The sequence below is a fragment of the Nomascus leucogenys genome, chromosome 18 (genome assembly GCF_006542625.1).
Source record: "Nomascus leucogenys isolate Asia chromosome 18, Asia_NLE_v1, whole genome shotgun sequence".
Classification (NCBI taxonomy): Eukaryota; Metazoa; Chordata; class Mammalia; order Primates; family Hylobatidae; genus Nomascus; species Nomascus leucogenys.
In genome coordinates this window covers 19,043,448-19,070,496 of record NC_044398.1, presented here as the reverse complement: position 1 = coordinate 19,070,496, position 27,049 = coordinate 19,043,448, and the positions used below count along the sequence as shown (strand labels likewise).

Here is a 27,049-nt window from a genome sequence, read left to right as displayed (position 1 = left end):
TAGCTATTTCATATTTATAGAAAAAATATTCTCAGCAATACCTAAACAGTTTGACAAAGTTTTCATATGAAAACACAATACAGGGGCTGGGCACGGTGGCTCATGCCTGTAATCCCAGCACTGTGGGAGGCCAAGGCATGCGAATCTTGAGTCCAGTAGTTCGAGACCAGCCGGGGCACAATGGCGAAACCCTGTCTCTACAAAAAAATATAAAAATTAGCTGGGCATGGTGGCACATGCCTGTGGTCCAAGCTACTTGGGAAGGTGAGGTGGGAGGATCACTTGAGCCCAGAAGGTGGAGGTTGCAGTGAGCCAAGATTGTGCCACTGCACTACAGCCTGGGTAACACAGCAAGACCCTCTCTCAAAAAAGGGTTAAAAAAAGAGCAAAACCATTCCTTCTTAAAGCTGCTGTCTGGAAACTGTATAAATTGTTTTTGTTTTTAGAGATGGAGTCTCACTCCGTTGCCCAGGCTGGAATGCATGTGGTGGCACAATCTTGGCTCACTACAAACTCCACCTCCCGGGTTCAAGCAATTCCCCTGCCTCAACCTCTCCAGTAGCTGGGACTACTGGTGTCCACCACCACACCTGGCTAATTTTTGTATTTTTAGTAGAGATGGCGGTCTCATCATGTTGGCCAGGCTGGTCTTGACCTCAAGTGATCCGCCTGCCTTGGCCTCCCAAACTGCTGGGATTACAGGCATGAGCCACTGAGCCCAGCCAAAACTGTATAAATTAAAGGAGAAAAGTCCTCTCTTCAAAGTGAGTTTTACTTTTTGTACTTCATTATAAATTTGGATTGCAAGTCAAAATCAAAACTTAAAAACAAAACTGTCAACAAACATGAATTTTAATATTTTGAGGGGTTGCCTTTTAAAAAAATGTCCTGGTTAAGGAATTGTAACTTATGAACCCCTCTCAAAAAAATCCCCAGATAAATCACTAGTCAAAATGCTCACGATTCCAAAAAAACAACTATACCTCAATACTTAATTAAACATAGTCAAAAAGACTCTCAAAATTACTCAGAAGGTACAGAGATGTAAGCTATATTTTTAAAAAGGGGGAACCTAGGTCAGATATATTCTTAAAGCATAAAAAATTTAGGGCACTGTCCAGTTGAGCTAGACTTAACCCACTTATGCTGGAGGTTGCAAATTTGTGTGTGTGAAAAATCAGACCTTGGTGATGACCTTGAGCAGTAGGATATCAATAACTCCCACAAGCTTAGCGTTCCAGTAATGGAATACTAGGCATAAATGGGTTAAGGATGATTTGTCACTTGACATGAACCAAAGCAGTAAATATTCTAAGTAAAGACAAAAAAGACTTGAGTAAATCAAGTTTAAGAAGTTCCCAGCTGGGAGTGGTGGCTCACATCAGTAATCCCAACACTTCGGGAGGCCAAGGCAGGAGGATTGCTTGAGCCCAGGAATTTGAAACCAGCCTGGGTAACATGGTGAGACTTCATCTCTACAAAAAAAAAAGTGTTTTTAATTAACTGAGTGTGGTGGCATGTGCCTGTGGTCCCAGCTACCCAGGAGGCTGAGGTGGGAGGATTGCTTGAGACCAAGAGACTGAGGCTGCAGCACACCATGATCATGCCACTGTACTCTAGCCTGGGCGACAGGGCGAGACACTGTCTTAAAAACAAAAACAAAAAATTTCCCTATTTATTTTGTGATAATTTAAATATTTCCAGCTGTCTTAAGGAATGCTTCAAGAGATCGAGACCATCCTGGCCAACATGGTGAAACCCCATCTCTACTAAAAATACAAAAAATTAGCCAGGCATGGTGCCATGTGCTGTAGTCCCAGCTACTTGGGAAGGCTGAGGCAGAAGAATCGCTTGAACCTGGGAGGTGGAGGTTTCAGGGAGCCGAGATCACGCCACTGCACTCCAGCCTGGCAACAGAGCAAGACTCTGTCTAAAAACAAATAAAAAATAAAAAATAAAATGCCACAGAAGTGCCAAGACAATTCAATGGGGAAGGAATATTCTTTCCAGCAAATAGTGCTGAAACAACTGGATACTGACATGCAAAAGAATAAAGTTGGACTGCTGCCTCACGCCATACACAAATATTAACTCATTTGGATAAAATACCTACATGTAAAAGCTAAAATTAAAAAACTCTTAGAAGAAAATATAGGTGCAAATCTTCATGACCTATGGATTAGGCAATGATTTCTCAGAAATAATGCCAAAAGCACAAGCAACAAAAGAAAAAAAACTGATAAATTGGACTTCATCAAAATGTAAAACTTTTGCACTGCAAAAGACACCAAGAAAGTGAAAAGAGAACTCAGAATGGGAGAAAATATTTGCAAAACACATATCTGGACTTGTACCCAGAATATATAAAGAACTCTTACAACTCAACCATAAAAAGAAAAATAACCCAATTAAAAAAATAGTCAAACTTTGAATAGACTTTTCTCCAAAAAACACAGACATATGGCAATAAGCACACGAAAAGATGTTCAATATTATTACTCATTGGGGAACTGAAAATCAAAATGAGATACCACTTTATACCCACTAGAATAACTATAATAAAAAATAGACATATTAGTAAGTGTTGCCAAGAACATGGAAAAACCAAAACCCTCATATATTGCTGGAGGCAATGTGAAAGGGTGCAGCTGCTTTGGAAAAATTTGACGGTTCTTCTAAAAATTAAACAGGAAGTTAACATATGACCCAGCAACTCTACTCCTAAGATCCAACAGAAGTTAAAACATATGTTCACACAAAAACCTGTACATGAATGTTCATAGCAGTATTGTTCATAATGGTCAAATAGTACCAACCCAAATGTCCTCAACTGATGAATAAACAAAATGTGATATATTCTTATACCACACAGATATATTAGAATATTGTCTGGCACCAAAAACAAACAAAAAAAAGAATGATGTTCTCATACATGCAATAACATGGATGAACCCTGAAAACATGCTAAATGAAATAAGTTAGGCACAAAAGGACAAATATTATATGACCACTTATACCAAATATCTAAAATAGGCAAATTCATAGAAACAGACAGTAGATTAGAGGTTACCAGGGGCTGGAAGATGGGGAGTTACCTACCGCTTAATGGGTACAAAGTTTCTATTTGAGGTGATGAAAAAATTTTGGAAATATAGTAGCTATGCTTGCAAAACATTATCAATGGAATTAATTTCACTGAATTATATACTTTAAAACTGTTAAAATGGCAAATTTTATGTAATATATATTTGACCACAATTTTTTAAAAAAGAATGAAGTGTTGACCAGGCATGGTGGCTCACACCTGTAATTCCAGCACTTTGGGAAGCCGAGGCGGGCAGATCATAAGGTCAGAAGTTTGAGACCAGCCTGGCCAACATGGTGAAACCCCGTCTCTACTAAAAATACAAAACTTAGCTGGGTGTGGTGGCAGGCGCCTCTAATCCCAGCTACTCGGAAGGCTGAGGCAAGAGAACTGCTTGAACCCAGGAGGCAGAGGTTGCAGTGAGCCCATATCATACCACTGTACTCCAGCGTGGGTGACAGAGTGAGACTCCATCTTGAATGAATGAATGAATAAATGATTGAATAAAAATTAAAAAAGAATGAAGTATGGGTACATACTACAACATGATGAACCTTGAAAACATTATGCTAGGTAAAAGGAGCCAGACACAAAAGGCCACACAGTATATACCATTTATATGAAATGTCCAGAATCAACAAATTCAGAAATAAAGAAAGGAGATTTGTAAATTAGTGGTTCTCAGGTAGTGACTGCTAATAGTATGGGATTTCTTTTTGGGGTGGTGAAAATGTTCTGGAATTACATTTTGATAATGGTGACTCAACTCTGCAAATATAGTAAAAATCACTATACACTCTAATAGGTGAATTTTATGGCATGTGAATTATAACTCAATTAGGCTATTAAAAAAAGAAAAGAAAAGAAAAAAGTACGTGCCACAAATAGGCCAACAGAACAGAATAATGTTCTGAACAGGTTCACACAACCTCTGATTTATGACAAAGGTGGTATATTACAGTGCAGCAGGATAAAGGATGGCTTCTTCAATATATGTCCTGGGTTCATTAGCTATCCATACAGAAGAAAAATAAATTTGACTCCTATGTCACACCACAGACTGATTTATGACAAAGGTGGTATGACAGTGCAGTGGAAAAGGATGGCTTTTTCAGTATACATCCTGGGTTCATTAGTATCCACACAGAAGAAGAAAAATAAACTTGACTCCTATGTCACCACCACAGACAAACTGAAAACCAATTCCAAGCAAAACAAGGATCTAAATGTGAAGTATAAAAATAAAATTTAGGCCGGGTGTGGTGGCTCACGCCTGTAATCCCTGCACTTTGGAAAGCCGAGGTGGGTGGAACACCTGAGGTCATGAGTTCGTGACCAGCCTGGCCAATATGCTGAAACCCTGTTTCTACTAAAAATATAAAAATTAGCTGGGTGTGGTGGTGGGTGCCTGTAATCCCAGCTACTCAGGAGGCTGAGGCAGGAGAAAAGCTTGAACCTGGGAGGCAGAGGTTGCAGTGAGCCGAGATGGTGCCACTGCACTCCAGCCTGGGCAACAAGAGCGAAACTGTCTCAAAAATAAATAAATAAATAAATTAAATTAAATAACATTTATAGGAGAAAAAAACAGGAGAATATCTTTGTGCCCAAGGGGTAGGCAAAGATTTTTGGAACTAGATATGAAAAGCATAAACAAAAAGGAAACATTAAATCCTAGTGTATTAAAATTAAGAACTGTTTATCATAAGACACCATTAAGAGACTAAAAAGTCAAGCCAGAAATTAGGAGAAAATATTTATGATACATATATAAAGGACTCCATATCTAGATATATAAAACACCTTTATCAAGAACGTACAAAAAAATCCTACACATCAATAAGAGAAAAAGAGTCAACTAGATAGAAAAATGAGCAAAATGGCCGGGCGCGGTGGCTCACGCCTGTAATCCCAGCACTTCGGAAGGCCGAGGCGGGCGGATCACGAGGTCAGGAGATCGAGACCATCCTGGCTAACACAGTGAAACCCTGTCTCTACTAAAAATACAAAAAAATTAGCCGGGCGCGGTGGCGGGCGCCTGTAGTCCCAGCTATTCGGGAGGCTGAGGCAGGAGAATGGCGTGAACCCGGGAAGCAGAGCTTGCAGTGAGCAGACATCAAGCCACTGCACTCCAGCCTGGGCGACAGAGCCAGACTCCATCTCCAAAAAAAAAAAACAAACAAACAAAAAAAAAAAAGAAAAATGAGCAAAATCTGGAACCAACCAAGATAGTAGGTAAATGGATAAACAAATTTTGGTATATCCATACAATGGAATATGATTTGGCACTAAAAATAAATGAGCAATCAAGTAACAAAGATATATGGAGAAACCTTGAAAGAATATTGCTAAATGAAATAAACCAATCTAAAAAGGCTACATTCTATATGATTCCAACTACATGACATCCTAGAAAAGACAAAATTATAGACAGTAAAAAGAACAGCAGTTGTCGATGACTGGATGGTGGTGGTAGTGCAGGTGCCACAGCGGCATGACTAGGTGAATGAAACACAGGGAATTTTTAGGGTGGTTAAAAACTATTCTATATGACATCACAATGATGGATACATGACATTATGCATTTATCAAAACCCAGAGAATGTACAACAGAGTAAACCCTAATGTAAACTATGGACTTTAGTTAATAATAATAATGTAATAATGGTTCCACAGTTTTAACAAATGTATCACACTAATGCAAGATTAGTAACAGTGAATCCATGTGGGGCTGGGGTGAGGAAGAAGGGAGTACATAGAACTCTACTTTCTGCTCAATTTTTCTGAAAATCTAGAATTGCTCTTAAAAGTAAGAGCTCTACCCTTCTACCCTTCCTCCCGAAGAAAGGAGTACATAGAACTCTACTTTCTGCTCAATTTTTCTGAAAATCTAGAATTGCTCTTAAAAGTAAGAGCTCTACCCTTCCTCCCTTCCTCCCTTTCTCTCTTTCTCTTTCTTTCTTTGAGACGGTCTCCTTCTGTTGCCCAGGCTGGAGTGCAGCTGCATGATCTCGGCTCACTGCAGCCTCCCTGCCTCGGGCTCCCGGGATTCTCCTGCCTCCGCCTGCCATACCTGGGATTGCAGGCGCACACCACCACGCCTGGCTGGTTTTTGTATTTTTGGTGGAGACGGGGTTTCGCCGTGTTGGCCAGGATGGTCTCCAACTCCTGACCTCGAGTGATCTGCCCGCCTCGGCCTCCCGAAGTGCTGGGATTACAGACGGAGTCTCACTCACTCAATGCTCAATGTTGCCCAGGCTGGAGTGCAGTGGCGTGATCTCAGCTCGCTACAACCTCCACCTCCCAGCCACCTGCCTTGGCCTCCCAAAGTGCTAAGATTACAGCCTCTGCCCGGCCGCCACCCCGTCTAGGAAGTGAGGAGCGCCTCTGCCTGGCTGCTGTGCAACCTTCCAAGTGTGAAGTGACAGCCTTCGTTGTAGAATGAATGAAGACACTGGCACTGATTATATAACACCTTGGCAGCTATCTCAAGTCGTTGATGGTGGAGGTATTGGAATTATAGAAGAAAGCAAACACACAAATTTGACTAAAGGTGATTTTGTGACTTCTTTCTATTGGCCCTGGCAAACCAAGGTTATTCTGGATGGAAATAGCCTTGAAAAGGTGATATATATATGAACGTATCTGATTTTTTTTCCTCACATAATTCTTACTTTGTGCATTTGATATTCAGTTGTGTTTGTAATCACGGAAAAATAAAAGCATATATTTTCAAAAAAAAAAAGTAAGCTCTTGAATATGTATCTAGGAGTGGAACTGCTAGATACAGATAATGCAAACCAGTTTTCTATATGGTTATGTAAGAATCTGAGGCTGGACACAGTGACTCACGCCTGTCATTCCAGCATTTTGGAAGGCAGAGGCAGGAGGATCACTCGAGCCCAGAAGTTTGAGATTAGCCTGGGAAACATGGGCAGACCCCAATTCTACAAAAATAATAAAATATTAGCTGAGCATGGTGGTGTGTGCCTGTTGTCTGAGCTACTTGGAAGGCTGAGGTGAGAGGATCACCTGAGCTCGAGGGGTCAAGGCTACAATGAGCCATGATCACGTCACTACACTCCAGCCTGGGTGACATAGCAAGACCCTGTTTCAAAAAAATTAAATTTAATTTGAAAAATAAAAGAAAGCAATCTGGGTGATAAAGACTCAAAACTCACGATTCTTGAACAATAACTAAAGGAAATAGCATATTTAGCTTAGAGAAGACTTAGGATAAACAAGACAGTGATGTGGAAAATGTTTAAAGAGAACTCTTATTTAGAAAAGTATTAGATTTATTTTGCATATCTCTAAAAAGCAGAGTGGATACTGTTAACAGAACAGCAGAATCCCCACTCTCTGAAAAGTAGGCATACAGAAACTCACGTCAGGAATATTAAAAAGGAATTTATTCTTGCTGTGGGCGAGATGTCAGACCTCCAAGATCCAACATAATATCTAATATATGAAAGATTTTCATGCAGAGCATCCTACAGTGCAAAGCCAAGTTTGGAAATTGATGCAGTTTAACCTCCTAAACTTATAGGTGAGATCCAGGAAATTAAATGACTGTCCAGAGTTACCTACCAAGACAGCAGTAAAGTTAAGGCTAGATCTTCCAGTGCTAGCCCAGTGATCTTTTTATTACACTAGGACATTTCAAAAACCCTAGATTGGTGTGGCAAGATTTTTTCTTAGTGACACATGCTTGGTCATAAACAACCCATTGTTTCCTCTTCTTTTTCCTTTAAGCTTTCTTTTCAGCATGTTCACTGATCATCTCTTTAATAATCTAAAGATATGTCAGGAACCAATATTAAGTTTACCCGAAACAAACTTTCTACTCCATTTTATAAATAAGGGCTTTTCTTATATTCTAGAACCTCTCCCATTTTCCACAATTACTAAAGGACTCCTAGCAGAGATTTGATGACCAGTTCTGCAAAATTCTTTCAGTATTATTGCATAGCATTTGTCTGGTATGGTCACCAGGATGTTTGAAAACTAGTTAGTTTATTTTTAATCTCCTTAACCATAACAAAGCTTTCATTCTGTTTTAATTTTTAATGATCCTACCCTTCCCAATTTAAATCTTTTTTTTTGAATGGGGGGAAGCTTTCTTTTGCATTTGTTATATTAAAATAAGTGTGCCAAATGAGCATATTATTTTCTTATTCATCTTATTCTAAATATGAGGTTTAAAATGTCCTTCTTACCTTTAAAAGCCTCAAGCTGATTCTCAAGATAGTCTTTTTGAGGTTATTACAAAATGTATACCACTTTTTTCATTTTCTTTAGTTATCCTAATTTTACTAAGCACAAGATCATCTTTAAAATAATCCTCGGACAGGCACAGTGGCTCACACCTATAATCCCAGCACTTTGGGAGGTCAAGGTTGGGGAATCACTTGAATCCAGGAGCTCGAGACCAGACTGGGCAACACAACAAGACCCTATCGCTAAAAAAAAAAAAAAAAAAAAAAAAAAATTTTAAATTAGCCAGGCAGGGTGGTTCACATGTCTGTGGTCCCAGCTACTTCGGAGGCTGAGGTAGGAGGATTACTTGCGCCCCCAGGCAGATGAAGCTGCAGTGAGCCGTAATCATGACACTGCACGCAGCCTGGGCAACACAGTGAGACCCTATCTCAAAAAAAAAAAAAAAAAAAAAAAAAGGCCTGGTATGGTGGCTCACGTCTATAATCCCAGCACTTTGGGAGGCCGAGGCAGGCGGATCATGAGGTCAAAAGATCGAGACCATCCTGGCCAACATGGTGAAACCCCGTCTGTACTAAAAATACAAAAAATTAGCCGGGCGTGGTGGCATGCGCCTGCAGTCCCAGCTACTCAGGAGGCTGAGGCAGGAGAATCACTTGAACCGAGGAGGCAGAGGTTGCAGTGAGCCAAGATTGTGCCACTGCACTCCAGGCTGGCAACAGAGCAAGACTCCGTCTCAAAAAAAAAAAAAAAAAAAAAAAAAGGAATCATTGTAAAGAACTTAAGAAGGAATACCTGGGTCATGGGTCATGGTGAGTACTCAGTAAATATTGTTATTACAGCAAACCTCTTTTCATGTGAATGAATATGGGTCTATATCATCACATTAATAATGGCCCTAAGCACACTTAATGGTTATTACCATAATTAGGTTTTTTAATGTCTGGACATTTAAGTGGCTTTCAATTTTTGAATATTATAAACAGTGCAATGAACAAAGTTGATTATTTTAGGATAAAATCTGATCAGAAGAATCTGCGGATCAAAATAATATTAATCAATATAGGCACTGCTCAAATATTTCCAGCTGTATACATTCTGAATGCATGGTATGATTGTATTCCCTACCCTCTTGTGGTTGGGTGATGTACAAACGAGACTCTTTCTAGAGACAATAAATTTGATCAAAAATGCTCTGTTACTTCTAGGATGGGGCATTTTAATGGCTTGTGAGAGACTCTGCAGAGATTTCTCTCCCTCAGCCATGATGAGTGTGATGTTCCTGGCTGCTCCATCACTGAGCATGGCACAGAATAAGGCCCTCAGCTAACTCACAAGGAACACGTTGCCTGGGCAAGAAAGAAGCCACTGCCACTGTTGTTTTTAAGTCGCTGAGTTTTGGGGTTGTCTCTTACATAGTAATAATCCAGCCTATTCTGGCTACTATAAATGATATCCGCTTTTGAAGATTTTGATACATATTGCTAAACTGCCAGAATGGTTACACATGGCCTTTTAAAATCTCAGATCAATTTCTGGGAAGATGGCAACACAGTCTTTGAATCTCCCCAGATCCTCACATAAAAACAGATGGACCAACTAGACAGCAAAACCAAAAAAATCTAAGGATCCAATTTACCACAGAAAAAGATAAAGTATTCCCACAATCCCAAAACATAATACGTAGGGACAAACCAGGTTAATAGCCACAAAACCTGCATGATACTAGTGTTGTGCAGGAGGAATCAAAGAAAGCAATGGAGTGTCTGATGGACCTAAGAACTCCCAAATCACTCATATATATTCACTGGAAAGCACGGTGTCAATCTGAGAATAAGACCTAAAGCTGGAAGGGGTTTTGCACAATCCAATATTAGAACACTCAAAACTGACCAGTCAGGCCTCCTGTCTAGGATAGGTGGTTAGAAAAACTATCCTAAACCAAACCATCAAAAGTTCATGAAGGGCCAGGCACTGTGGTTCACACCTGTAATCTCAGCACTTTGGGAGGCTGAGACAGGTGGATCGCCTGAGCTCAGGAGCTCGAAACCAGCCTGGGCAACATGGTGAAACCCTGTATCTACCCCAAAATACCAAAAAAAAAAAAAAAAAAAGTTGGGCGTGGTAATGTACCCCTGTGGTCCTAGATGCTCAGGAGGCGGAGATGGGAAGATCGCTTTAGCCTGGGAGACGGAGGTTGCAGTGAGCTGAAATCGCACCACTGCATCCAACATGGGTGACAGAGTGAGACCCCATCACGAAAAAAAAAAAGTTCAGGAGGTCGGGTGCAGTGGCTCACATCTCAGCACTTTGGGAGGCCAGGATGGGAGGATCACTTGAGCTCAGGAGTTTGAGACCAGCCTGAGCAACACAGCGAGACCCTGTCTCTACAAAAAATATATATTTTTTAATTAGCTAGGCACAGTGGCACATGCCCATGGTCCCAGCTACTTGGAAAGCTGAGGTGGGAAGATCGCTTGGGCCTTGGAGGTCAAGGCTGCAGTAAGCCATAGTCATGCCACTGCATTCCAGCCTGGGCAACAGAGCAAGATCTTATCTCAAAAAAAAAAAAAAAAAATTGGGGAAAACTAATTTCACATAAAAATTAGCAACATAAATATATCAAGGTCAAATCCCATATAAAGTTATTTTAAGAAAAAAAGAGAAGGAACAGAATGGCATTTCTACAGACAAGATAGATCAAAACTGTAATTTATTTCAAAACAGGCTATACAATATTAAGAAAATGATATAATACATGAAAGAAAATCTTAGGCTAGGGTGAGAAAAATCAGAAAAGAATTAGAAACAGAAGAAAAAATCATTTTAGAAATAAAGGCTAAGCAGAAGGAATACAAGAGCAAAAAACCACACTCAAACAAGACTCAAAAATACTGATATCAAGAAGAAAACCAAAGCAAAGGAACGGAATAAATACTAATAAATAATGGCTGTAATTCAAGAAAACTTTCCCCAAATGAAAAAACTGTTAACAATATCCTATGCCAGAAGACAATGCAGTAATAATAGACTTAAAACACTAAAGAAGGCCGGGCACAGAGGATCATACCTGTAATCCCAGCACTTTGGGAGGCCAAGGCAGGCGGATCACAAGGTCAGGAGTTTGAGACCAGCCTGGCCAATACGGTGAAACCCCATCTCTACTAAAAATAAAAAAGCTAGCCAGACATGGTGGTGGGCACCTGTAGTCCCAGCTACTCGGGAGGCTGAAGCAGGAGAATCGCCTGAACCTAGGAGGTGGAGGTTGCAGTGAGCCAAGATCATGCCACTGCACTCCAGCCTGGGTGACAGAGCAAGACTCCATCTCCAAAACAATAAATAAATACAAAATAAATAAAATACTCAAGAAAATGTAAGCCAAGATTATTCAGAAAAACTTTTAAGTATAAAGGACACCAAAAAGCCATTACCAATATGCAAAAACTTAGGCCTTATTGTTCCCATGAGCATTTCCTGAGGAATCTATTAGACTCTAGTAACTAGAGAATAAGCTTCAGACAATGAAACAAATAAAGAGACAAAGATATAAGGACTGGTGGTGCACACTATATGAACAGTTATTTATAAAACCAAGACTAAGTGAGGGCAAAAGGAAGCACATAAAGTATATAATTACTATACACTCTGACAATGTACTTACTATGGTACATTTAAGAAATGTGAGTAAAACAGAGCAAATGCTAATTTTTTTTTAACTAACCTCATAATCATATTGGTAGTGGTAATATTAGTATTGTTATTCTGAGACTATTATGTATATAATGTGGGGTAAAGATAGTGAGTAAATTATGGGATATGCTAATTACATCTTCCCCTTTGACTCTGAAAATCAGTATTCTTGATGCAGAAGAAAGGAGATACACATGTAACATAAGAGGTTAAGTAAAAACTGCTAATTTTCAAATTGAATTGGAAATGACAATATGATTCCTGAGGTATTTTTTTTTTTTTTTTTTTTTTTGAGACGGAGTCTCGCTCTGTCGCCCAGGCTGGAGTGCAGTGGCATAATCTCGGCTCACTGCAAGCTCCGCCTCCCGGGTTCACGCCATTCTCCTGCCTCAGCCTCTCCGAGTAGCTGGGACTACAGGCGCCCGCCACCACGCCCGGCTAATTTTTTGTATTTTTTAGTAGAGACGGGGTTGCACTGTGGTCTCGATCTCCTGACCTCGTGATCCACCCGCCTCGGCCTCCCAAAGTGCTGGGATTACAAGCGTGAGCCACCGCGCCCGGCCCCTGAGGTATTTTATCTTAAACAATATACACAAATAAATGTATTTATTAAATCTATATTTAAAAACTCTCCTGATCTATCCACTGAGCAGCCTAGAAATAATGTCCAACACAGTAGCAATGAGCAATCTTTGCATGCAACTATGGCCTTGAAAGATATGGCTGAGTGCAGGTATGAAGCAGAAACATAAAAGACCCTTAAACATCTTGTCATACCAGTTAGCAAGAATGCCACCAAAAACTCCTAGGGTCTTTGGCAGTTTATTAAAAACTTAAACATTATTTAACATAAGGTAGCAATTCCACCCCTAGGTACATGCTCAAGAGAAAGGAAAATATAGGTCCACACAAAACTGCTACACAAATGTTCACATCAGCATTAGTCACAACAGCGAAAAAGTAGAAACATCCCAAATGCCCACCAACTGGTGAATGCATAAACAAGAATGTGGTATAGCCATAAAATGGAATACTATTCATCAATAAAAAACAATGATATACTAATAACAAATGCTACAATATTGATGAATCTCAAATACACAAAACAGGAAAAGACCACACATTGTACAATTCCATTTATATGAAATGTCCAGAATAGGCAAATTCATAGAAACAGAGATCAGTGGTTGTCAGACTGGAAGAGGGGAAATGGAAAATGACTGCTAATGGTACAGCATTTTTTTTTTTTTTTTTTGAGACGGAGTCTCACTCTGTGGCCCAGGCTGGAGTGCAGTGGCGCGATCTTGGCTCACTGCAAGCTCCGCCTCCCGGGTTCACGCCATTCTCCTGCTTCAGCCTCCGGAGTAGCTGGGACTACAGGCGCCCGCCACCAAGCCCGGCTAATTTTTTGTATTTTTAGTAGAGACGGGGTTTCACCGTGGTCTCGATCTCCTGACCTTGTGATCCACCCACCTCGGCCTCCCAAAGTGCTGGGATTACAGGCGTGAGCCACCGCGCCCGGCTACAGCATTTTTAAAAACTTCTGGAGTAATGAAAATGTTCTGGAATTAGTGGTGATAGTTGTACAACTCCAAATTTACTAAAAATTTTAAGCACACTTAAAGTGGGTGAATTTTTATGGCGAATATATATATATATCTCAATACAGCTTAAAAAAAGAAAAATCCTAGGGCCCCATGTCCTTCATAAGAGTCAATACAAATGTGGTAGGCAGAATTCTAAGATAGCCCTCAATATTACTACCCCATGGTGTACACATGTGTATAATCCTCTTGAGTGTGGGTGACTCCAGTGAATATGATAGGATACCACTCCTGTGATCAGGTTACTAATCAGTTGATTTTTTTAGTTAATCAAAATGGAGATTATCCTGACTGGAATTGATCAAACCAGGTAAGCTCTTTAAAAGAAGATGAATGTCAGAGTGATGGTCTCCTCCTGAACTTGAAGACAACGCAGATTGAGAGAAAGGGGCCACTCAGCAAGGATCTGAGGGCAACCTACAGGAGCAGAAAGCCCACTGCACAAGAAACAAGGGTATCAGTCATAGCACTACAAGGAAATTTCTGCCAAAAACCAGTGAGCCTGCAAGAGAATCCTGAACTTCAGACGAGACTGCAACCTTGGATTGATTTTAACCTGGTAAGTCCCTGAGCATAGGACCCAGCTAACCTATACCTGGACTTCTAAATCACAAAAATCCTAAGACATAAATTTGTTATTTTAGGCTGCTAAGTTTGTGATAATTTGTTACACAGGATTGTACAACTAGAGCTTCAATAGGGCAATATTTATAAACATCAAGTATGTTTAAATCATGAATTTATACATGTTATTGAGAAATAAAACTCGTAGTTTACATCTTTGGAGGATAAGGAACCAAGTTATTATTTTTTAAAACATGCCAAAGGCCGCGCACAGTGGCTCACGCCTGTAATCCCAGCACTTTGGGAGGCTGAGGCGGGCAGATCACGAGGTCAGGAGTTCGAGACCAGCCTGACCAACATGGTGAAACGCCATCTCTACTAAAAATACAAAAATTAGCTGGGCATGGTGGCACGTGCCTGTAATCCCAGCTACTCGGGAGGCTGAGGCAGGAGAATCACTTGAATCCGGGAGGTGGAGGTTGCAGCAAGCCGAGATCACGCCATTGCACTCCAGCCTGGGCAACAGAGCGAGACTCCATCTCAAAATAAATAAATAAATAAATAAAACGGGCCAAAAAAGGAAAAAGGTAAAGCATTCCTTTTTCTATATGAGCTGTACCACTAGGTCACAAGAGATAGATAACGTCTCTTTGTAAATGTATTCCATCTCATAAGTAAAAACAAAATGACAGAATTTAAAGTATCACCATTCTGCAACTCCCAATGAGTTAAATCAATCTAGGTACTGAGTATCAACAGTTGCAAAAAAGAAAAAAGACAGGCCAGGCGCAGTGGCTCACACCTGTAATCCTAGCACTTTGGGAGGCCGAGGTGGGCAGACCACGAGGTCAGGAGTTCGAGACCAGCCTGACCTAACATGGTGAAACCCCGTCTCTATTAAAAATAAAAATACGAAAATTAGCCGGATGTCGTGGCGCGTGCCTGTAATCCCAGCTACTCAGGAGGCTGAGGCAGGAGAATCACTTGAACCCAGGAGGTGGAGGTTGCAGGAGCCAAGATCACGCCACTGCACTCCGGCCTGGGGGACAGAGCAAGACTCTGTCTCAAAAAAAAAAAAGAAAAGAAAAATGAAAGAGAAAGAAAACCAGACATTTTGCACCTGCAATGAAAAAACACACCACCACCTATATTCTTGCCAGAAGAATCAAACTTGAGTTTGACTCAAGCCTCTGGACCTAGCTGCCAACTTACAGGCAATAACTATACCAGGAATACACATAGAGAACTCTACAGTTCAAATGACCAAAGTGTTCTTCAACAGATGTTGCAAGTTAAAGAAAGGTATGAAGAGGGAACCTGAGATTAAGAGAGATTTAAAAACCATATCAAATTTTTCTTAAATGAGCAAGACTAAACAAACACAAGAAAGTACTACTATAAAAGTCAGTACAGTGGTTACTTTTGAGGGGATGGGAGTGTGATGGAGACAGGACACATGGGGTAGCTGGCAAAGTACTACTTCTTGACTTGGATGGTGATTATAAGAAAATATGCCTTATAATAATTTATTTTTGTTGTGTATGGTTTTCTACATGTGTTTTTTTCAATAAAAACATTAAAAATGAAAAAATCTCAAACCAATAAACAATCAGATTCAAGATACAGTAACTTTTGAACTGAAAATACTTACCTATAAGAGATCTTATCATTTTAAAAAATGCTATCCATAGTTGATCAGGTCTACATATGATTTCTAGCAATTCCAAAATGTAATTTAAAAAAAAATTATTTACTTAGTGTTAGAGACAGGATCTTGCTACATTGCCCAATCTGGTCTTGAACTCTTGGGCTCAAATAATCCTCCCTCCTTAGCCTCCCAAAGAGCTGGGATTACAGGCATGAGCCACCACACCCAGGATCAAAATGTAATTCGAACACCAACTATTCTTTTTAAAAAACACACTGGAGTAGCTTTACTTTTACCTTAAACACCCCCCTTTTCCTTTAACCCACAAACATCAGCCATGAACTTCAACCGGTCCAGGTGACATAAGATTACTTTAAACTAGACTAAGGATATTCTCTACAAGACTTAAAAACAGTAAATAAACCAAATAAATATTCAGTGAAAGCCTATTATATAATCAACACTATCATGTATTTTATGGAGACTACAGAAGCACACTCTGATCCTCTGAACTTAAGGAGCTTACAAATTAGCAGGAGAGATATTTACATGTCATATCTACAAAGGAAATACCTGAGATACTAGGTTCAGTCTCTCCCTAGAAAGAAAACTACATTGGTATTCCTATGCCCCCAGCCCATTAACAAGTCATTTCAATAGGCCAAACACTACTACTTTTACGCTTCTTTCATTTGGCATGCTCCATCCTTTTGATGATTGTCTGCTCTTCTTCAGGCCTCTCTTTTTCTCCATTTTTTTTTTTTTAAATAGATACAGGGTCTCCCCATGTTGCCCAAGCTGGTCTCGAATTCCTGGGCTCAAGTGATCCTCCCTCCTCAGCCTCCTAAAGTGATGGGATTAAAGGTGTGAGGCACCGCACTTGGCCTTTTTCTTTATTCATCTTTTAAAAGGAAGAATACAAGGGAAGTAAAGTTGAAAACCAAAAAATTCACTTCAGATTTACCCCAATAGGTAATCTGGCAAAGGACCAGAAGACACAATGCAGTACAAAAAAAAAAAAAAAAAACCTCAAATGGCTGGTAAATCTAAGTTCAATTTATCTAGTAACCAAAGAAATGCAAATTAAAATAGTAAGATTGTTTCTGCCTACCAAAATAGCAAAGATTACAAAGTGATCATATTCAATGCTCCGTTGGGTGAAAAAGACCCACAGGTGGACATGTAATTTAATGCAAATATATTTTCCAGATTAATGTGTATTAAGATCCTTCAGATATTTCATGAATTTTGGCCTAGCAGCTCACTTTCAGGAATCTATTCTAAGGAAATAATCTTGTCCTACAGAAATTTAGAGAAAAATTTATGTATACAGATGTCCATATTACCAAAGATATGAAGAAAGCCATCTGAAAAACAGGAACTGCTTACATATCAAACAATAGAGGAAAAAGTATGCTTAATATATTACATATACATAAATATCAATTAATGCAGAGATTAGAGGAAACACATCCAAATTTTAACAGTGAATTATTTCTATATGAAGAGACTATATATATTTCCAAAACTGTCTACCACATGAATATATTAACAGAATAAGCAGGGGAGAAAAATCCTAGTATTTTCTATTTTAAAAATTATTTCAAATGTTTTGTGGTTTGCTTTTGTCTATGATAGTACCATTCTCCACTATCACTGACCACTAATAAGTATTGATCATACTCCCTAAAATATAAGAATAATCAGCCAGGTGTGGTGGCTCAAACCTGTAATCCCAGCACTTTTGTAGGCCTAGGTGGGTGGGTTGCTTGAGCCCAGAAGTTCAAGACCAGTCTGGGCAACATGGACAAACCCCATCTCTACAAAAAAATATAAAAATTAGCTGAAGTGGTGGTGTGTGCCTGTAGTCCCAGCTACCAGAGAGGATGAGGTGGGAGAATCACCTGAGTCCAGGAGTACAAGGCTGCATGCAGTAAGCCATGATCACACCACTGCACTCCAGCTTGAGCAACAGAGTGAGACCCTATTTCAAAAAAAAAAAAAAAACCCAAAACAAAAAACCATATACATTACCGGATAAAGAAAATGGGAAAAAAGTGAAACCTTATAGAAGGCGTCATAAATATATCTGACCATGCAAAGACACATCCCAAAAGTACTCAAGTCCTCTACAGAGTACCTAGAAATAAGATCAACAGACACAATACTAGCAGTACAGAGAGGTAAGTTACAAAGAATGTAAAAAAACCTTTAGAAAGTTATACCAGAGAATTACTCTCAATCTCTAACTTAATGTTAAAGGAAAAACAAACTTTGGGCGAATTACAGCTCCAATCTGAAGAAACTGTCTGAAGCCAGACAGAAGCACATAATCACAAACAGAAAAAAAAAATAATTTCTTTTTAATGAACCACACCGGAGACTTAAACAGGAAATTTTGCATGAAATTTAGAGGCTCTTCCCTTGAAAGCCTTCCAGGGTAAGAATCTTTCCTTTGCAGGAAAGATTATCTTCTAATCAATCAAATATTTTAGCTGACCTTTAGGGAAAAAAAAACTCTCTCCCTCATAAAATTATTCAAATTTAAGAAACAGCGCAGACCACTTTGATAACTAATTCTGATATCTTACAATTAGATAGTTTTGTCAAACATAAGATTTACCTTTCCTGAAACAGATTCTCCGTCATAGAAGAGATAGTGTTTTTCTACTTTGCCATCTTCAGTTTTCATTTCTGCCATTTTCCTGGTTTCCCCATCATTAAGAACAATATCGATCTCACAAATTGGACCAAAAAAGCCTCCAAGAAAACTCTGAAATAAAATGAAAATGGTCATAATTATCATGTTTAGTCAGTCACTACATTTTATAATTTGAATTTAATTACCTGTGAACTATGGTTAAATAGACTGCAAATCTGTGAGTTCATAAGGAAATGATAAAAACTTATATATCAAATGCTACATCAAAGGCCGGGCGCGGTGTCTCATGCTTGTAAACCCAGCACTTTGGGAGGCTGAGGTGGGCAGATCACCTAAGGTCAGGAGTTCAAGACCAGCCTTACCAATATGATGAAACCCCATCTCTACTAAAAACACAAAAATTAGCTGGGCGTGGTAGCCTGCGCCTGTGATCCCAGCTACTCGGGAGGCTGAGACAAGGGAATCACTTGAATCCAGGAGGCAGAAGTTGCAGTGAGCCAAGATCACGCCATTGCACTTCAGCCTGGGCAACAAGAGCAAAACTCCGTCTCAAAAAAAAAAAAAAAAAAAAAAAAAAAAACTACATCAAAACTGAGCAACTTAAGTACAATGTTAAGAGGGTAGATTTCATGTTATCTGTTTTTAATCACAAAAAAGACCAAAAAAAAACCCTAAACAAATTTTAGCATGCTATAATTTCAATCCCATACAAAACCACTATAAATAATCAAATATTAACATATGTCAGAAATCTAAGAAGTTAATTCTTAACATCTAGGCTTGAAAAATTACCTTTATTTCTACTTTTATTTATGAGGTTCTTTTATTATAGCAGAATTTACACAATTCAAAGTACTCATACAAATCCAAATGTACTACTATAATGCACTACTTACTATAAAATCCACTGCTATATTTGGTCTGAACAGGATATGTTACATTGTGAAAGCCCTTGTAGTAAAACTGGCTATAATGAAGGAAAATAAAATTTCTGTGAATTTTTCCAAAGAAAATCTACAAGCCTTGTTCCATAAATCCTGAATATGACAAATATAAGGGACAAAGATCAATTGCTTATCAATGCCAAAACACATTAGTTGGTAATAATACAGAATCCATTAGCAATTTTGATACTGGATATAGTTATGGATTATTTTAACCGCAATGAAATTTAGTCTTCTAATCTTTTTAAGTTTATACAGAGAACAGTCTCCTATCATGTCATCCTACATCCCTTCATATTCTGTCCTACATAACAACCAGAATGATTTTTTTTTTTTTGAGACGGAGTCTTGCTCTGTTGCCCAGGCTGGAGTGCAGTGCCGCAATCTTGGCTCACTGCAAGCTCCGCCTCCCGGGTTCACACCATTCTCCTGCCTCAGCCTCCCAAGTAGCTAGAACTATAGCCATCTGCAACCACACCTGGCTAATTTTTGTATTTGTAGTAGAGACGGGGTTTCACTATGTTAGCCAGGATGGTCTCGATCTCCTGACCTTGTGATCCACCCGCCTTGGCCTCCCAAAGTATTGGGATTACAAGCATGAGCCACCGCGCCCAGCCCAGAATGATCTTTTTTAAAAAAAAATTTTTCTAGAGACAGGGTCTCACTATGTTGCCCAGGCTGGTCTCGAACTCCTGGGCTCAAGCAATACTCCTGCCTCGGCCTCCCAAAGTGTTGGGATTGTGGGCGTGAGCCACTGCATCTGGCTCTGAATGATCTTTAAAAAACATGTATCTGGCTGGGTGCGGTGGCTCACACTTGTAATCCCAGCACTTTGAGAGACCGAGGCAGGCGGATCACTTGAGGTCAGGAGTTAGGACAAGCCTGGCCGGCATGGTGAAACCCCGTCTTTAATACAAAAATTAGTCAGGCATGGTGGCGCATGCCTGCAGTCCCAGCTACTCGGGAGGCTGAGGCAGGAGAATCACCTGGACCCAGGAGGCAGAGGTTGCAGTGAGTCAAGATCGCACCACTGCACCCTAGCCCAGGCAACAGAGTGAGAATTTGTCTCCAAAAAAAAGTTCACAAGTGTTATTCATATAGCCCCAAATAGAAACAATCCAAATATCAATCAACAAGAAAATGGATATATACATTTTAGTATACATTCATACAAATGGGAACACCAAACAGCAACAGAATTAGAGGAGCTACAACTACACACAAGAATCAATCTCATACACATAATGTTGAGTGAAAGAGGCCAGACACAAAAGGAATACACAAAACGTATGTATAACTCCACTCACATAGTAAGCAAAAAACATGTAAGGTACATTATGGTATTACAAGTCAGGCAGTGACTGAAAGAAAGCACAAAGGGAGCTTCCGGCTGCTAGCAATGTTCTGGCTGTTTTTTTTTATAACTGAGCATTTGATGCAGAGGTATTTCACTTGGTGAAAATTCATCAAGCTATACACCTATTCGTGTACTTTTCCATAGGTATTTTACTTCAATTGTTATTTTAAAAACAGACACACACGCAATGTATTCTCTAATGTGGTCTACATATATCTGACACTAGTCATCTCTCCAGCTACTCAGCCTCTAACGTTCAGAGTTCTTTCTTCAACAGTTCCAATTTGCTAGTGTCCTTCTTGTCTCAGAGCCAAGCAAAGTATTCTTAACCTAATTCACCCTTGAGTTTCAGTTTGACTCCCTCTCCATGAGACCTTCCTTGACTTCCTAGTCAAAACTGGATTCTCCAAATTTAGGTTTCACAAGGCTTATTTAGTACTTGACTCTCCTACTGAACTGTAAACTCCATGAGGCTCATCTAAGGCAGCATATGGCATTTAGCAGAAGGCATTAAAATACCTGTTGAATGTTAATTTTGAATAAACACATACCATTCTACTAACAGAAAATAAACAAATACACAAGAGAAATTAACTGAAATCTGAAATAGTTAATATTAGCCTTTCTGAGCAAATTAGCATTGGTATAGTAGCAATTTATATGAAATTTATATTAAACCTCAGTTCTGTCCTCACTTAGGAGAGTCATTAGTTTGCTTTCTGTTAGCTTGCTTTGTGGCTATGTAGGGCACAAAGTGATGCTATACTCAAATGAGATGATGTTTTCCTAAATCCTATATTAACAAAAGGGATTATAATTTTAAGCAATCAACTAAAAGAATTACCAGATTAGTACTTTTGACATATGGAGCAAATTTTCTTTTTGGGCCAGGCGCGGTAGCTCACGCCTGTAATCCCAGCACTTTGGGAGGCCAAGGTGGGCGAATCACGAGGTCAGGAGTTTGAGACCAGCCTGGCCAACATGGTGAAACCCCGTCTCTACTAAAAATACAAAAAATTAACTGGGCGTAGTGGTGGGCGCCTGAGGCAGGAGAATCGCTTGCACCCAGGAGGCGGAGGTTGCAGTGAGCGAGATCGCGCCACTGCACTCCAGCCCTGGGGATAGAATGAGAGACTCTGTTTTCAAAAAAAAAAATTTTTCTTTTTGACATGTTTTAATCTTTTCTGGCAAAATTACAAATAACAAACTCAAATTTTAACCAGAAAACTAATTTTAATCAGAAAACTATTCTGAACTAATTTAGAAAAAACAAAATGAAAAGCATCAGTGATAGGTCACACGCACTGTCCATTCCTAGGTGGCTTTCGTACTCCAAGTTTTGAGTTTTAAACTCAAAACTTGATCAAAATGGTAAATTTTGAAATACTGTAGTACATTTTCTCCTAAGGGCTACAGAAATGAGAATGTATAGCAGCTCAAAATCATGCAGCTAACATTTACTAATCGAATATGTGCTGAGCTAGCAGGGTACAGGGGTTGTGTGGGAGGAGCAATCATGAAAGGGTAGAAGACAACATCTTCAAGTAGCAGTCTATTTTAGATGGAAAACAAAATCAGTTATATTGAAGGATAATGCTAATTGGCAGAGAGAGCAATAAGAATGAGCTCTCCTTCCTTATGACATCCACATTAACTCATTTGAGTTATAAAACAGAGACAGAAAAATTAAAATTAATTTTCCTTTTTTTTTTTTTTTGAGACAGAGTCTCGCTCTGTCACCCAGACTGGAGCACAGTGGTATGGTCTCAGCTGACTGCAACCTCCGCCTCCTGGGCTCAAGCAAGCTTCCCACCTCAGCCTCCCAAGTAGCTGGGACTGCAGGCGTGAGCCACAACACCTGGCTCGTTTTTATATTTTTTGTAGAGACAGGGTTTCTGCCACATTGCCCAGGCCGGGTGCAAACTTCTGGGCTCAAGTGATCCACCTGCCTCAGCCTCCCAAAGTGCTGGGATTATAGGCGTGAGCCACCTTGCTTGGCCTTAAAATTAATTTTCTCATTCCTCCTGACACTTCCCAGAGCTACTTAAAAGAAAACTGAGATTTGAAAACTATAAAAATTGTTTTACAGAGAAAAGGAAATATTATAACTTTTTTCCACATGCATATACTTAAACACACATAGAGTTCCACTTGGGATTTGAAAGCTGACATTAAAAGATCAAATCGCCAGGCGCGGTGGCTCACGCCTGTAATCCCAGCACTTTGGGAGGCCAAAGCAGGAGGATCACAAGGTCAGGAGATCAAGACCATCCTGACTAACACGGTGAAAACCCATCTCTACAAAAATAGAACAAATTTGGCATGCACTTGTAGTCCCAGCTACACGGAAGGCTGAGGCAGGAGAATCGCTTGAACCCAGGAGGCAGAAGTTGCAGTGAGCCGAGATCTTGCCACTGCATTCCAGCCTGGGCGATAGAGTGAGACTCCGTCTCAAAAAAAAAAAAATCAAATCACCAAAGTTAAATAAAATTTTAATAGAACTAAAATTGCCACTAATTAAAATGGTATAAACCAAGTTCATTTTATAAAATTTCACAATTAACAACGTAATGATAAACAATGTTTTGACACCATTCTTTAAATGTTTAAATTCCTAACCATTAAAAATATGTGAAAAACTACGTGCTATCCTCTATTATTTTCTGGATGCAAGAAATATTTCATAATTTAAAAACAAGTAGCAGGACACAGTGGCTCCCACCTGTAATCCTAGCACTTTGGGAAGCTGAAGCAGGAGGATCACTTGAGCCCAGAAGTTCAAGACCAGCTTGGTCAATACAGGTAGACCCCCATATCTACAAAAATTTTAAAAATTAGCCCAGCGTAGTGGTGTATGCCTGCAGTCCCAGCTACTTGGGAGGCTGAACCCAGGAGGTAAAGGCTGCAGTAAGCCACTGACTGGGCGGCAGAGCAAGAGCTTGTCTCAAAAAAAAAAAAAAAAAAAGATATTTTTAAATACAAGCAAAACACTAAAATTGGAAGCAATCAAAAGGCATTTTTAAAAAGCCTAGTATAGCATATGCAAAAAAGTAATAGGTTGAGTAATAAATTACTGCACTTTAACAAGTTATTCCATGACAATATAGCATTGGGTTAACATTCAGTTTTGTTTTGTTTTTCTTTTTTTTTTTTTTTTTTTTTTTTGAGATGGAGTCTCGCTCTTTCGCCCAGGCCGGAGTGCAGTGGTGCAGTGGCGCTATCTCGGCTCACTGCAAGCTCCGCCTCCCGGGTTCACGCCATTCTCCTGCCTCAGCCGTCCGAGTAGCTGGGACTACAAGCGCCGCCACCATGCCCGGCTAATTTTTTTTTTTTTGTATTTTTAGTAGAGACGGGGTTTCACCGTGTTAGCCAGGATGGTCTCGATCTCCTGACCTCGTGATCCGCCCGCCTCGGCCTCCCAAAGTGCTGGGATTATAGGCGTGAGCCACCGCGCCCGGCCAACATTCAATTTTTTTACATTAGGGCATATCAAAAATGAACTAGTCGACCGGGCACAGTGGCTCACACCTGTAATCCCAACACTTTGGGAGGCCAAGGCGGACAGATCACTTGAGGTCGGGAGTTTGAGACCAGCCTGGCCAACATGGCGAAACCCCGTCTCCACCAAAAACACACACAAAAAAAAAAAAATGGCCGGGTGTGGTGGCGCATTCCTGTAAGTCCCAGCTACTCTGGAGGCGGAAGTTGCAATGAGCCAAGATCGCGCCACTGCACTCCAGCCTGAGCGACAGAGCAAGACTCCATCTCAAAAATAATAATAATAATAATAAAAGAACTAGTCTTACTAAAAAACACCTCCAGAAAATTGTGGATATCTTACATTTTACAGGTAGAGAACAAAAAGAAAAAAATGAGGGAAAAAGCTTGCCTTTTAGAAAGAACTGAAAAAGATCTCAACCCAAAGTCTCGCTTTCAAAGTTTTTTCCAAGATGTGCAACTTCTGTCATTTGAAATAAAGGGTAATGAAATCAAATTCTTTTTCTAATTATTCTAAATAAAATTCTAATACTTCTGATATGTCAAAGAGGAAGTAAAACACACAACTGTCAAGCTGGTAAAGACTAGAAGGAAAGAGAATAAAATTTGTTGAGGGTTAGGATATGATGTAGACAGCAATTCAGTTTTGAGATTTTTTTTTTTTTTTTTTTGAGACGTAGTCTCACTCTGTCGCCAGACTGGAGTACAGTGGCACGATCTCGGCTCACTGCAACCTCTGCCTCCCGGGTTCAAGTGATTCTCCTGCCTCAGCCTCCTGAGTAGCTGGGATTACAGGTGTGCGCCACCACACCTAATTTTTTTCTTTTTAGTTGAGACGGAGTTTCACCGTGTTGGTCAGGCAACTTCCGCCTCCCGAGTAGGTGGGACTACAGCAATGCGCCACCACACTTGGCCAATTTTTCTGGAGGGAGATTTTTAGTGAAGACGCGGTTTCGCCATGTTGGCCAGGCTGGTCTCAAACTCCCGACTTCAGGTGATCCAGAGTTTATCAAGTTCGTGACACACTGAGTGCCCAAGTCCCCCGCAGGGTCCGGAGCTGGGGTGCTCCCGGGTCACCCCACCTGGATGGAAGAGAGGCTGCCAGGGAGAACAGGGATTGGCTACCTAGGAAGGGAAGGCGGCGGGCGACGAGCCCCCGCAGAGGCGGGGTCCGAGTCCTCAGCCAGAGCCCCGACAAGCGGTCGAAGAACGCGGGCAGAGGCTCCGACTTGGCCAGGAGAGCACGCCGCCGCCCGTAGGTGCTCGGGCCTCGGCCTCCCAAATTGTTGGGATTACAGGTGTGAGCCACCGCATCCGGTGAGATCTTTTAAGTGCAAAAATACTACTCACTTCTTTTGGTAAAGATATCTTCAAGGGCGCATCTGGAATATTGCGATTTTCAGGATTAACTATTAATCTGCAAGTTAAAACTCTTAAGGAGCTTTTAAATAACTGGACTGCAACATATATGACTATAAAAACATGCTAGCAATTGTTTTTACAGTTTTCTAATCTTGACCTAAACCTCCTATCACTGACTTTAGGTTAATTTAAGATTTTTCATATAATTTGTAAACCCAATATTGAGCATTACCAATTAGCAAAAATACATGGTAGATACATAAAAAGGCAACTTTTTAGTCCCTACTGAAGGAACTTCATTTAAGTCCAGTGGATGTAAAGAAATGCAACTCATTGCATTTCTGAGGTAGAAGGCTGACTCTCAAAATTCATTCACTTAGCCCATACACAAGCAATGAAACAGCATATTTTCATACATGTATTACATCTGTGCCCATTTCAATGTTTTAAAGTTCTACAATTTATTTTCTGTTTGAGTAACTTAAAAATATAAACTGCTCTTGAACATAATTCAAAAAAGCGTATTAAAAGTAATAAAAATGTAAGCAAAAAATAGGAGGACCTTTTAAGTTTTCTTTTCAAATGATACTCAATTAAAGAAGCCTGCCCTAACTCCCTGACTAGGCAAGGTCCCCCAATACTTCCTTCTTAGTATCTGTCACAATTCTAATTTCCACGTTAAACAAATATATGTTTACCTCTCCCTACATTGTAAGCTACGAGAGCAGGTAGGCGCTGTTTCCATCTTACTCGGCTCCCCTGGGCACACCTGAGCAATTATTTGTTGAATTAAAGAAAAAAAAGCTCTAAGAATGAACATGAATGTCTGGATTTTTTTTTATGAAAGCAACACCATTACTGAAATTAAAAGTTATTTATTCAAAGTAGTTTTTAAAAAATATACCTGGCTCGGCCTTTTAAGCCAAAAGTCTCAAGCAGTCTATCCAATCAGTGAGCTTTGGGAAAACCAGGTAGTATTGGGAGAGCATACAGTAGGCGCTAAATGAAGCGAATTGACGACTACTACCAGAAAATGGGTAAAATGAGATCTAACCTAGAGGAGACTGCCGACACCCAGCTAAGTACCACAATGCCCAGGCTACTGCTTCCGCGGACTGTGGTAAGAGCACTGATTCCCCTCCCTCCTCTGCCTCCCCAGGCCGTTTCAACAACCCAGAGCGTTAAGTTCGGAGAAATAGCTTGGGGACGGAAATGAGAGCCAATGCTTAAAACGGCGGGCACCAAACGGATGTCTCTGGAGTTAAAGATGTCCCCCATTCCAACGTCCTTTTATTTTTCTCTCCCATTTTACAAGTGTCAACAGAAAGCCTGAACTGGGGTCATGAAATCGAAGAATGTCACCACAGTCAGGTTTTAAAATATCAGAGTTTATCAAGTTCGTGACACAGAGTGCCCAAGTC

At 40.0% G+C, this 27,049-nt stretch overlaps 1 protein-coding gene across 2 annotated transcripts in view; it reads right to left on the bottom strand.

Annotated features, from left to right (window-relative positions):
- The window catches only part of VPS26A (VPS26, retromer complex component A), a 52,962-nt gene that overhangs the window by 25,366 nt on the left and 547 nt on the right, over window positions 1-27,049 (bottom strand). For both annotated transcript variants that reach the window (XM_030797736.1, XM_030797735.1), the window contains exon 2: window positions 18,429-18,578. Coding sequence is in view for 1 of the 2 variants with exons in the window: in XM_030797735.1 (XP_030653595.1) it covers window positions 18,429-18,578 (150 nt within the window). In the remaining variant the exon portion in view is untranslated. The remainder of the gene's footprint in view (window positions 1-18,428; window positions 18,579-27,049) is intronic.